General features: G+C 40.0%; 1 protein-coding gene across 2 annotated transcripts in view; it reads right to left on the bottom strand.

Annotated features, from left to right (window-relative positions):
* Positions 1-9,187: 9,187 nt before the first annotated feature.
* GKN1 (gastrokine 1) overlaps positions 9,188-13,547 on the bottom strand; it is a 41,981-nt gene continuing 37,621 nt past the window's right edge. For both annotated transcript variants that reach the window (XM_080568359.1, XM_080568360.1), the window contains 5 exons: positions 13,423-13,476; positions 12,917-13,075; positions 12,586-12,696; positions 10,453-10,606; positions 9,188-9,459 (listed from right to left, as the gene is read on the bottom strand). In XM_080568359.1, the coding sequence (XP_080424485.1) occupies positions 9,368-9,459; positions 10,453-10,606; positions 12,586-12,696; positions 12,917-13,075; positions 13,423-13,476 (570 nt within the window). In that variant the 3' untranslated portion in view covers positions 9,188-9,367. The remainder of the gene's footprint in view (positions 9,460-10,452; positions 10,607-12,585; positions 12,697-12,916; positions 13,076-13,422; positions 13,477-13,547) is intronic.

The following is a 13,547-nucleotide window of genomic DNA, read 5'->3' as shown; positions in this document are numbered from 1 at the left end:
GTCCTAGGCTTGAATGATTCACTTACCCCTTTCACACAAGCAAACTGTACATTGAAAGCAGTCATTCAGACTGTTATCTCCCATTTTTCTATATCAAAGCTTTCGTTATTGGAAATAGACAGATATGTATGTGTTTTCTTAATGAATCAAACCTAGATAGCTTCAACCACAGGTCATAATATTAAAACTAAATGTAGGTTTGGTATGCAGGTATTCCTTCTCTCGCAAGCTCAGAAAAAGAAAAAGGGAAAAAAAAATAAAAAGAGGTCTATTAATATGCTTTCAATGTAATTTTGATTAAACCAATTCAAATTGTCGGTGTCTTAGAGCAAGATACTGTGTTCCATGGTAGCTGTACTAGTAGAGTTGATAACTAAGATTTCTCCATTTTGTCATAGTTATTGTCCATGAAGCCCGTGTCAAGTTGCCCGTCAGTAGTCTGACAGGTGGTAAGTCTTTTACAGACTGCCTGGACATATATCCCAAATACAGATAGATGTCTGAGGTGGTTGCAGGATATCCTATAGCTTTGGTAGAGGGAATGCAAGCCCTGACTTAAGGGCTTATCAAAGAGTAGCCATTTGCATTAACCAAAGCTATTTATCAGCCCTGACAATTAAGTCGGTTAAGTTTTTAATTTCTTTACATACCATCAGGTCTTATTCTGCTCAGGATAAGTCTAAATGTGGCATAAAGGCAAGAATCAATATTCAGGAGAGATTTTCACTTATTTTCTGAGTAATTCTGATGCAATATCCCATAATACATTATACAATATCCTTTATGCTATTGTCATGCCCTACTTTGCCTTCTTATTAGTATTTCTCTATTTAGATTCCTTTCCAGCAAAGGAAGAAAGAAACTTCAGTAGTAGTATGTGTTTTAATGCCAAACATGTATGAATGAAAGAAAAGGAAACTTAGCCATGCAACAGACCAAAGAAGCTTCTCAGCAACCACAAAAATACACCTGCAATGCTTAATACAGAACTGGAGTACAAACTATTTGAAGAAAAAGCTTTAAGATAAGGACTCAAATAAATATACCTGATGCTTCAATAGGAACTTTTTTGTTTTTTATTAAGTGGAGCTGCTATGTCTTGTCAGCCCAGCCCACAGTCTGTGCCTACCAGTCCACTCCTGGAGCACATGTACACATTCGCTACATACTGCTAGAAGGGGAATTCTGGAGAACAAATGTAGCAAGACCAGCCTCACTACAAGTCTTCCAGCCTTTACCATCCACTGGCGCTGGAGAAGATTATCATAGTCCATCAGGTGACATTTAATGGCAGAGAATAGTTCACAGCAAATCTCCAGAGCTCTCACCCAAGCACTGACATACAATAATTTAGAATTTAAAAAAGCCAAACTTGCACCTTGCATATACTCTTCAGTATTTTGTTCCATAAAAAACTAAAGAATGCTCTAATAGATGCAGTAACATAGGCAATGGACAATACCCAAAGGAGATCGATGAACAGGATTAGGAGGGGGATAAACTGAAAAGACACAGCGCAGGCTGACAAGAAATACATAGAGAAATACATAAAAGAAAATATTTCATGCGCTCTACATCAATTCCTAATGAGACAAGTAAACATTTTATCCAGGTGGTTTAGCTAAAAGTGGTATCTACCCAGAAAAAAAAAAAAAAAGAATGTAAGGCCAATTCAAGACTTAGAGCCCATCTTCTTGAAGATTGTGTTTATCATTGTATTCTGCTTGGAAATAGAATTAAGGTATTTTTAGGTTTTAATAGCCTCAAACTTCTGACAAATATTTTTTACTATAATACTTTCAGCTGCAGTTCTGGGAGGCACTGAGAACCCCTGGTTCCCAAAGTGAGTGGAAAAGAAAGGGCAAAGGCATGAAGGGGTGGAGGTAAGTTAATCAGACAAAGAAAGAGACAGCTGTAGTTGTCTTAAGAAACGATGATAAAATTAATTCTCCATGGAATTATGTTAAGGAAAACTAGCAAAACTGAGGTGCAAATTCAAGTCCTGCAAGCTTAGTCACATTATGCAGCTAAAATATCTCCAGAACATATAGGAATTGCTTTTAATCTTTTCCATTCTACGTTACAGATTCTGCCTCTCATCTTTCTCTTTTAAATGAATCCAGCTTATACAAGTGAGGTAAGCAAAAGACCATTTGGCAAGTTTCACATTTTTCTTCCAGGCATCCCTTTTGCCAGATCATTCACATGACAACATTCTTACTAACTCAAGCCTTAAAAACAGATCTCCAAGTCATTCTCTGCTAATACATACAGTTATTTTATATTAACATACCTTCATGATGTCAATCTAGCTTGTGTTTTCCATTAAATTCTCTTCTCCTCTGCTATTTCTCAGTATACGGACAAAAATACCCAAGTGTAAACAGGTTCCTACATTTTATATTAAAGCTACTAATTGCCATGTTAAGAAGAATAAACTCAAGTTAACTGTCCCAGTCCTTTGGTTACTGTGTAATGGTCCCTCATTAGGGGACTTTACCTGCTTTGAAGGTCTACTAATAATAATTTCAATTTGAAAATCTAATACTGAAATCTAATAAAGCTTCTTTAAAATTATACTCAGGTAGGGAGCAACTAGCATAATATAAATTTCCTGGGCAGCTTCCCTTTTTTTTTTCTGGTGACCAAGAACAGAACTTTCTCTTTAGAGTATTGCCCTTCTTTGCTCAGAATCCAGTTATTGTTCAAGAAGAACATTCCTGTGGTTTGGTACAGCATATGCCTGATGACAGATTTGTGTTTCTAGGCTACCCAGCTCATTAGTAAGGGACACAGTAGGGACACTGTCCACCAGACAGCAAGCATCAGTCATTATATGAACACTTCTCTATTTGACATTTATTCTGGAACATACTCTTCCAATGCAGTTTTTGACTACAACACATCAAGTGTTCAGAAAGGCAGTTCAGCTGCTTTACATATACCTTGCTCCATCTTCTAAAGGAAAAATACATGATTGCAGCATTTTAGACACAAACTTCCTTTCTTTGAGAGCTCTGATTCAGAGTAAATTCTTGGGCTTGAAATATGTGGACAGTCAATTCATTACTACAAGACGAAGAGTGTAGCACCTCTTCAAATGTCCCCAGAAAGGAAGGAGATGAACTACAACAGACACATTTAAGTCTCCCCCTTGTGCCCCCTGCTAGGACTGATGTGTGCTAATCCAGATAACATTTTTGCCTGCGATGTTCCTAAGTTCCATATCCTCTCAAACTGCTATAGAATAAAGCCTCTGAAGTAAGAAAGTAATAGAAATTGAGGGATGGTGTTCTTAAACACAGATCATATGCACCTGGATAACTGAGGACATCCTGACTATTTTGTCTGAACAGAAGAAATTATCTTGATTTTAATCTTTTGAGCAATGTGGAACTTGTCTTGCTAAAGCTTTAGTATTTACTGGCCCTACTCCTGTTCCCACTGTTACATAAATAAATAATGGTATGTTAACTTTTTAACAGTAGGTTTCATGTTGGGCCAGAGTAGACAGATCATTGTTTGTCTTCTTAGAGCTGACATAGGTCTGACAAACTGTCACATGCCCTGGTTAATTCAGCAGAAACATCATTGTATTCCTGGCTTGATTCATTTCAAATTTATACTACTGAGAGACTGGAAATACAGATCTGGGGTAAACTGTCAGGAAAGCATAAAGACTCCTTCTACATGGCCCTGGCAGTATAAATGGAATACATATTTTACCTCTCTTAACAGTGCCATTGCAGCGTTAACGAAGGAAAGCTAAGCCCATTTTCTTGCACCTTCAAGGCTGAGTTAGAGGCCTTTGGGAGTAAGCATCTGGGAATCTTGCACTGTCGTATGTAGGTTATAACTGTGTTGTATTGTGTATGCATCTTTGAAACAAAACTCCATTCCTCCGAGTGTTCACTGTGGTGTCTTTGGCCAGTTCTCACTATGTAGTGGAAAAACATTTAGAGGGCTCTATTTTAGGAATATATTAACTCTGTATATCGTACAAATATTGAGAATATTCTTTCCCTAACAAAACAAATTCATTGTATTCTCCTTCTCATTCTACCTTTCATGACACCATAAATGAGATTTTTATTTTTATTTTTAATTTATTTATTTATTTATTTTGTGGAAGGTCTTAATTCTCTATGCCATATTTGTAATGTATGTACTTTGCTTGTCCACCCTTATGGGTGTGCCCTGTGTTAAGAGCCGGCTTTTAAGAATACCCAATGGGCTCAAAAAGGTAGAGGAGGTGCAATCAGATACTTTAATATCTGTCTAAAGGTTTAGATGGAATAGTTTCAGTTGAAAGCAACCTACAAAGGTTGAGTACAACTGTCAGACAACTTTGGGGCTGACCCAAAGTTAAAACATGTCATTAAGATCATTAGCCAAATGCCCGTTAAACACAGACAGGCATGGGGCATCAACCACCTCACTGGGGAGACTGGGGAGCCTGTTCCGTTGTCTAGCTACCCTCTCAGTAAAGTTTTCCTTATGTCCTGTCTGAACCTTCTCTGGCACAGCTTTGAGCCTCTCCCACGTGTCTTGTCACTAGATACCAGGGAAAACAGATGAGCACCTCCTTCTCTATACCATCACCACCACCCACCACCACCACCCCCCGGAAGTTGTAGAGAGCAATGAGGTCTCCTCCAAACAAGACAACCTAAGACAACGAAGTCCTCAGCCTCTACTTATAAGACATGCCTTCCAACCCTTTTACCAGCTTTGTTGCCCTCTTCTCACAGAATCACAGAATCGTCTAGGTTGGAAGAGACCTCCAAGATCATCTAGTCCAACCTCAGCCCTAACACTAACAAGTCCTACACTAAACCATATCACTAAGGACACTTCTGGACACATTCAGGTATCTTAACATCTGTTTTATATCGAGGAGCCCAGTACTGCACACAGTACTCCAGAGCGAGGCCAAACAATGCTAAACACAGAGGGAGAATCACCTCCTTTGACTAGACAGCTATTCTGTTTATACACACCCCAAAATGCAGTTTGCAGACTTGGCTGCCAATGCACACTGCTGGCTCACGTTGAGCCTGCTGTCAAGCAGCACCCCCAGCTCCCTTTCTGCTGTGCTGCTCTCCAACCACTTGTCTCCCAGCCTGTACTTATGTCCGGCATTATGCTGTCCCAGATGCAGACTCTGGCATTTGTTTTCGTTAAATTTCATGCCTTTGCTGATCGTGCAATGCTCCAGTCTATCTAGATTGCTGTGCAAGACACTAATCCCTCCACAGAGTTAAAAGCACCTCTCATTTTAGTATCATCAGCAAACTTACTAAAGATGCATTCAACTCCTGCATCCAGATCATTGGCAAAATTATTGAACAGAACCAGCTCCAAGATTGAGCCTTGGGGAACACCACTATTGACTGGCTGACAGACAGATGCATTCCCAATCACTACAATCCTTTGAGTCCTACTGTTCAGCCAATTCACACCCAATGTACTGTGTACCTGTTGGACAGGGCACACAACATTCCCCAGTGCACACTTGTGGCATGGCAATGGCCTCTTTAGCTTTCCTTGCCTATTTTCAAGCAGCTGTCTGTAGTTGTTGACAGCTTTGATGAAGTGTGTTAGGCTCTACAAGCAGTTCTGTATGCCTCATGAAAATTCATGGAAATTCTAATAATTGGCAAAGAAACAAATTTCTCAGTATTTTCTCTGTGTCCCCCTAAAATTAAGTCAAGGTGAAGAATGGGCTGTGACAGGATATTTGAGGTTTTAGAATTAGTTTTTCATGGCTGGCTTGCTTTCTTGAGAGGACTAGAAAAAGCATTTCTTCAAATGTTGTATTTGAAATGTTTGTATTTGTTCTTAGGGGGACTGAGCCCTGTGCTGACTTCAGCTTATCACTGAAACTGGATGGGATAAAGCACATGATTGGAGCACTGCAATCGATGTCTATAAACTGTTCAAATGGGACAGGCAAGGAAGGAATGTTGATGGAGGTTGCCCTCTACACAAAAAATGGGGTTGATGTTTTTCAGTCACAGCTCTGTGCAATGCACAGTTCAAGGGATTATAGGTGAAAAATTAGAGATCAAGCCAGAAAACGGAACTTCTTGTTTGGTGTTTACAACAGGTTGCCTGATCCAAGGAAAGGGTGCTGATGAAGAGTTCTTTCTTCAACTACAGGAAGCAACATGTTTGCAGGCACTGATTCTGATAGAGGACTTCAACCACCCTGACATCTGCTGGAAAAGTGGCGTGGCAAACTGCAAGCACTCTTCTGGAGTGCCTTGAGGATAATTTCCTAGTCCAGATGATAGAAAACCCAACCAGAGGAGATGTGTTACTGGACCTGTTGCTCACCAATGCAGAAGGGCTTATTAGAGAGGTCAAGATTGGAGGTAGTCTGGGTAACAGCTGCAGGTCTACTAGAATTCATGATCTTGAGGGGTATAGGCAGGGCAAAAGCATAGTCAAGGCCCTAAGCTTCAGGAAGACAATCTTTCAGCTGTTTAAGAGTCTAATGGATGGGACCTGCTGGGAAACTGTCATCAAGGATAAAGGAACAGAAGAGAGCTGGGAGATATTTAAAGGCACTTTTCTTAGGGAACAGGAGCTCTCAATTCCAACATGCAAGATGTTGGGTAAGGAAGTCAGGAGATCAGCATCCCTGAGTCAGGACCTCTTAACCAAACTAAATACAAAAATGAGATGCATAGACAGTGGAGGCAGGAGCATGCATCCTGGGAAGATTATAGAGATATAGCCTGGGAGTGTAGGGATGGGATCAGGAAAGCCAAGGCACAGCTGGAGCTGAACTTGGCAAGGAATACGGAGAATAACAAGAAGGGTTTCTACAGGTACATAAAACAGCAAAGAAAGATAAAGGAAATTTTGCACCTCTGATGAGTGAGATAGGGGACCTGGCTACAAATGACAATGAGAAGGCTGAGGCACTCAATATTTTGCCTCAGTCTTCACTGGCAATTGCTCTTTCCATACCTCCCAAGTCATAAAACTTCAAGGAAGGGACTGGGGGAATGAAGTCCCACCCCAAGTAGGAGATCAGGTTTGAGACCTGAGAAACTTGAATATGAACAGTCTGAGGGACCCGATGAGATGCATCCCAGGGCCCTGAAGAAACAGGAAGATTGAGTAGCTAAGCCACTATCCATCATATTTGAAAAGCTGTGGTCGTCAGGCAAAGTCTCCATCGAGATCAAAAATGGGAAACATAACACCCTTTTTTAAAAAGGGTAAAAAGACGGATCCAAGGAACTACAGACTGGTCAGCCTCACTTCTGTGCCCAGTAAGTTAACAGAGCAGATCCTCCTGGAAACCATGTTAAGGCATATGGAAGATGGAGAGGTGACTGAAGACAGCCAGCATGGCTTCAAAAAGGGCAAATCATGCCTGACTTATTTGTTGGCCTTCTGTGACAGTGACAGCATTGGTGGACAAGGGAAGAACAGCTCATGTCATCTACCCTGACTTGCGCAAAGCCTTTGATGCATTCCCACACAACATCCTTGTCTCTAAATTGGAGGGACATGGATTTGATGGATAGACTACTGGGTGGATAGTTGGGAAAGAATTGTCTGGATGGGTGCATACAAAGAGTTATGGTCAACTGCTTAATGTCCAGTTGGAAACCAGTGACGAGTCTTGTCTCTCAGCAGTCTGTATTGGGACCAATGTTGTATAATATCTTAATTGGTGACATGAACAGCGGGATCGAGTGCACCCTCAGAAAGTTTTTTGAGGCTTCAGGGAGACCTTATTGCAACCTTCCAATACTTGAAGGGGGCCTACAAGAAAGATGGGTAGAGACTTTTTACCAGGGTGTTTAGTAATAGGACAAAGGTTAAGGGTTTTAAACTAAAAGAGGGTAGATTTAGATTAAGTATTAGGAAGAAGTTCCTTACTATGAGGGTGGTGAGACACTGAAACAGGTTGCCCAGGGAAATTGTGGATGTTCCATCCCTGGAAGTTTTGAACGTCAGGTTGGATGGGACCTTGAAAAACCTAGTCTAGTGGAAGCTGTTGTATTGGTCTTATGTGGCAAGGTTTTGGGGAGGGGTTGGGGTTTCAGGAGTGGCCTCTGTGAGAAGAGTCCAGAAGATGTCCCATGTCAGGGAAGAACCAGTTCCATCTGGCCCCAAAAGGAGCATACTTCTAATCACAGCTGAGCCAATGAATGACCTTGAATGTGCTTCTGTGAGAACATATTTAAGAAAGGAAAAAACGTCTGTGCAACAGCAGCTGTGAGAGAGGGGTGAGAAGATATAGAGAAACAACCCTGCAACGTCCGTGCAGGAGGGCAGGAGGTGGTGCAGGTGCCAGAGCAGAAGCTCCCCTGCAGCTTTTGGAGAGGACCCTGGAGGAGCAGGCTGTCCCCCTGCAGCCCATGGTGTTGTATGTCAGTGCAGATTACCACACTGCTGCCTGTGGAGAGCCCATGCAGAAGACTCTGGGCTGGAACCGCAGCCCGTGGAGAGGCACTCACAGTGGAGCAGGAGGTCTGGTGGGAGCTGCTGCCAATGGGGAACCCATGCTGGAGCAGTGTGTTCCTGAAGGCCTGCATCCTCTGGTATGGAGTCATACTGGAGCAGTTCTTGAAGAACTGCAGTCTGTGGGAAGCTTGTGGTAGATCAGTGCAGGAAGGATGGTATCCCATGGGAGGGACCCCATGCTGGAGCAGGGGAAGAGTGTGACAACGAAGGAGTGGCAGAGATGAAGCATTATAAACTGACCACAACCCCCATTCCCCTGAGCTGTGTGGGGGTAGGAGGCAGTAGAAGGTGAATCGGGGGAGAATGTATTTTTAGTTTGTTTTTAGGTCTTACTGCTATAATCTGCTATTGGTAAGCAATAAATTACAGTAATCTCCTTTGTGCTGAGTCTGTTTTGCCCATGACGGTACTCAGTGAGGGATCTCACTTATCTTAATCTGCTAATGCTTTTCATCTTAGTTTCTCCCCCTGTCTTTTTGTGGAGTGGGAGTGAGAGAGCAGTGTGGTGGTGCTGAACTATTCACCAGTGTGAAACCACCACTCATGTCCCTGCCCATGTCAGGGAGGATGAAACTAGATGATCTTTAAAGGTCCATTCCAAACCAAACCATTCTATGATTTGGGTGGTTTGTTTGTTTGTTTTCTGGAAGCTTTCATAGATCGTAAAGAGTAAAGAGTGTAGTAATGAGAAATTAGCCACAGTTCATCCATGCTAAAGGTGTTTATTTGAAAGATACTATCACCGATTGATCTGTTTCAACATCTGGATCATGAAGAACAAAACTCTGGAAAGATGTAATGTCAGGGAAGAACATCATCAGGGATGGCTTTGTTCAGCTACTGGGCATTCTTACTAGGTTCAAGAAAGGTACGATGCTCAAACGGTCTGAGCCTGACAGTAGTTAATGCCCAAAAGATTCAGGACATCAAGTCTGTAGCATGAGTTTTGGTTGTACCAAACCTGGGTTCCTAAAAAAAAGAAAAGAAAGTATGATGAGTTAATATCCAAGATGTTTTTAAATGATCTGTTCATTGATTGGCAGCCCTTAATACCTGGGACATTGCACTTGCATTCTTGTTCAAATTGGGCCATTTCAAATATCAAAGCAATTATGAAAGCCAGGTGAGCAGCACTAAGTGTAAATACTGCTATGTCAGAATGCAACATCCTATGCCTGATCTTTGGAGCATATCTCACATGATACTGGTTGCAAACAACCAGGTTGCTATAAGACTCAGAGTACTTTGCTGATGCTGCAGGACTGACTTCTGAGTGAAAGATTCTTTTGTAGTCACCAAATGCAATTGGACCTTTAACTCATAAAAAGGATCACAAAGATATGCTGTTTAATATTCTCTACATTTTCTAGTACTAAGGGGCACTATAGTACTCTATACTGTTAGTATATACTACTGTGTATTGTACAGTTATGTTAGTGCTACCTCATAGGTCCTGTCAGGCTTTGACATTATCAAACAAGCCTATAAAGTTGAGGCCACTAAGCTCCTACATTGTAATCACTCTCTCTCTGAAAAACCTACAGGGAATGAAGCAGCTTGGCTTAATACTGGGAAACATAAGTGCTTGACTTCAACAGGAGCTGTTTAATGGTGGGATTCCTCAATAACCTCTCAGCAATCTCTGAAATGAAGGATAGTAGTTTTTGAGACTGTGCTGCCGCTTTACCTTGGCATTACAGGTAAGTTCAATGTGCAAAATTCTGGACCAAAACTTAAGCTTCCTTAAACTTTAGTAAAAAGAGTAGTAAGAGTTTGGATTAGAATATTTTATTGGAGTTTGTAACTCAACGTTGTTCTAATCCTGAACTGCAGAGATACTGAGCCCTTCCTGCAACTCCTAATTTGTGCCTGTCTCTAGTTGTAACAGCAGCATTTGTGTATTTCTGATGGAAACAAAATCACTTGCTTAGTTACACATAAAGCTCATATGATCACACTTACCCGATTCCTGCTGTTGTTCTTGATAAGCCAAGTAAGCTGTGAGTCCTCTGCACAGACTGTAGATCTCTGGTCCATAGGAATTGAGGTCACGGATACGTCTGTTTGAGATGACGTATCTGACATCCTTTGTAACCACTCTTTCGCCTTTCACGTTCTAAACATCAAATAACATCATTCAACAAGATCAGTGCCTTGATCCATTAAATGTTATGCATATTCCTGTTTCTGGAATGATGAGTGAATGCTTGATGTTCTACCAAAACTCTGTTTAGTGCATAGTCTTCTAAAATGATGTGAAAATATGAGACATTAGTAAGCACTGAAGACAATTCCTAGAACAGATCTTTCTAAGGGAGTCAAGGTGGAAGCAGGCTAAAGAGAATGGAAAACTTCACTAAGTAGCTGCATAGGAAAAGAGAAGTGCAGACAGTATTTTAACACAGATTTCCCCCCAAAGTATTTTCTCAATCACTTACTAACCTCTTACCCTAGAGATACGTGAAGAGTGGAAAGAGAAGAAATCTGTTCAGTTATCTAAAACTGGAACCAAGCAGAGCAGTAGCAACAGTTGGCAGATGTATTTACATTAATATAATTCGCAAGCAGTTTTTATGACCTCTTTGAGAACTGCTGAATGTTTTAATGGGACAGTTTCTCTGAACTGTTCCAGGGTGTTTTGTTTCCAGTGAATTTCAAATATATTTTCCTACTTTGTCCTCTAGACAATGTTTCCGTATGCCTGATTTTCTCTTATGACCTAGGCTTCCTGCTAGTTTGTATTTCATTATTCAGCTATAGCCACAGGACTCCTGTTCTGGATCATACCATTAATACAGAAGTTGAACTGAATATGGGGAGATGCTCTCTTATACCTCAAAGGAAAATGGAGATTCAAACAACAGCACACACAAAGCAATAGTCCAAAATGGAAAGTGAAATTTTTTGTTGAAATGACTCGGAATTAACCATCTTTGTAACTTGCCATCCAAAAATAAGATCGCTGAAAGCTTCCTAAAATAAATTGTTTCTTAGCATACTACAGAACTTAGACTTTTTCAGAGAAAATGTAGACTGGGGGGAGAGTGGGAGAGTAGAATGCACCTACTCTTTTTCTTTTGAAAAAAGACATCACCATGACACTTCCAACAACCTAGTTTACTCAAGAAAGAGAAAACATACTCTTAAGAAACAGCTTGATGAACTCCACAGTTAAGAGACACTTAGCAGGGATTACTGAGACTGTTCTATACTTTCAAAATTACTGCGGAATTTTATCAAATTTTCCTGAAAGCCTACTCAAATGTACTTCCTTCTTGCTGGTAAGCAGTGAGTTGAGAGGGCTTCAGAGGGCACAGATATACATCTTAGTAAAAGCAAACTTGGAACTATATTTAGAGGTGAAAGGTTTTGCTCAAACCTGAACTTATATAACTACCCCATTTTTCTTCCCCATCACACATTCTTTCCCTTTAAAGCCTGGATTTTTATAAGGATTTAGTTCTCAGACTTTAGCAGGAGTCTATGTCTACAAAAGGTTAATATGCTGAATGCTGAAATTTTTGAAAATTTTGCACTAATTCTGTGGGCTGGACTTATACTAGTATGGACATTAGTTCTTTGGAAAAAGTTTTATGAGGGCTTGACATTTTAGCTAAATATTTTGTTGTTGTTGTTATTGGATTATGTGCTGTTCCCAAACTAGAGCTTCCTAAAAAATGTATTTTTAGAAATTAGAGTTTAGAAAATTCTTTTCTTATACAAAGAATGTCAGATTATGAAGAGTATTGTGCTAAAAAACTAATTTTTTAAAATACAACACAGTATTAAAAAGTAGATAATCTAAAGTACATAATCCTTTAGATCATTATAAAATTATTTTAAGTGCTATGTAACAAAAACAGTAAAACCTCCTTTGCAAGTATCTAGAACAAGATATTTTAATTTTTCAAAGCTTTCAAATTATGTTAATATACAATGTCATTGAAATTGATACTATTTCATGATGAATGTAGATTGTTTTTAAAAAAATATTGTTTTAAAAGCTGTTGAAAATAGCTCTCTGATATCCCATACTTAAAGTTTAGTTTTCGTTACTGTTCAAGTTTACAAGTTACTGCCCCTTTCTTATCTTACCTTAGTCTCTTCAGCAAGTACAGCAATTGAAGAAAGAGCAGGCATCACGATTTTGTCCATTCTAGAAATGTAGCAGACATTCTCTGACACTACTTTGCTTGCAATAAAGCCCTGTATAAAAAAGGGTGAGACTTAGGAATTCAGTTTTTCAGTAACAGAGATGAAAATAAAGTCTGTATTAAAAATCAAAGTAATGAACATAGAAAGTTTTTACCCCAAAACTTGGACTCAAAATGTTAAGAATAAAGAAACAAGCTGTCTATTTCAGTCAGCTTTGTAGGAGCTAGTCTCCTCATAAATCTTCTGAAAAAGCATGCTCTTTGCCACTCACTGTATCATAGTTCCAAACAGTTTTCCATGATTCACGGGTTGTTTTGTCCTCAATAACTGCCACAAGGGTCTCACTATCGATGGTCAGAGTTTGGTAGCCAACGCCAACGTTGATTCTCCTGTAGAAGGGTTGATTCTTGACTGTTTTCACATTCTGAAACTAGAAGACAAAATTAACATTTTTAGACTTTCAAGCGGTAGTCAGTTATCTCCCCAAAGCTTTAGAAGAGCAGTGCTATAAGATAGCAAATGCTGGCCCGTAAGTCACACCTTTAGCAACCACCATATTGTCAAAATGACAGAAGAGTAAGGCATTCTTTAGTAGCTCTGAGAATCTTTTAATAGATTCAGTGAATAATTTCTGTATTTTACAACTGTCATCTGTGGTTTCAGAGTTTTATGCGTGAAAAAAATCTTAGATTCCTTTTCCCTAAAGGCAGGGGGAAATTCAAGAAGCAGGGAGTGTATAAACAGAGCAGCAATGTAAAATTTGGTCACTATACTCACGTATTCAGCAAGAGCTGGAGTCAGCAAGAGTCCAAAAAGGACTGTAGCCACAATCTGAAAATAACATTGAAAACATAAAAATGTAGCTGCAGGTCTGGCTGACAGATCTTGTCATGAGAATCATA

This window comes from Anser brachyrhynchus (assembly GCF_964034855.1).
Source record: "Anser brachyrhynchus genome assembly, chromosome: 26".
NCBI classification, from domain to species: Eukaryota; Metazoa; Chordata; class Aves; order Anseriformes; family Anatidae; genus Anser; species Anser brachyrhynchus.
Note: the sequence above shows the minus strand (reverse complement) of the source record. Positions and strands in the feature narration are given on the sequence as shown.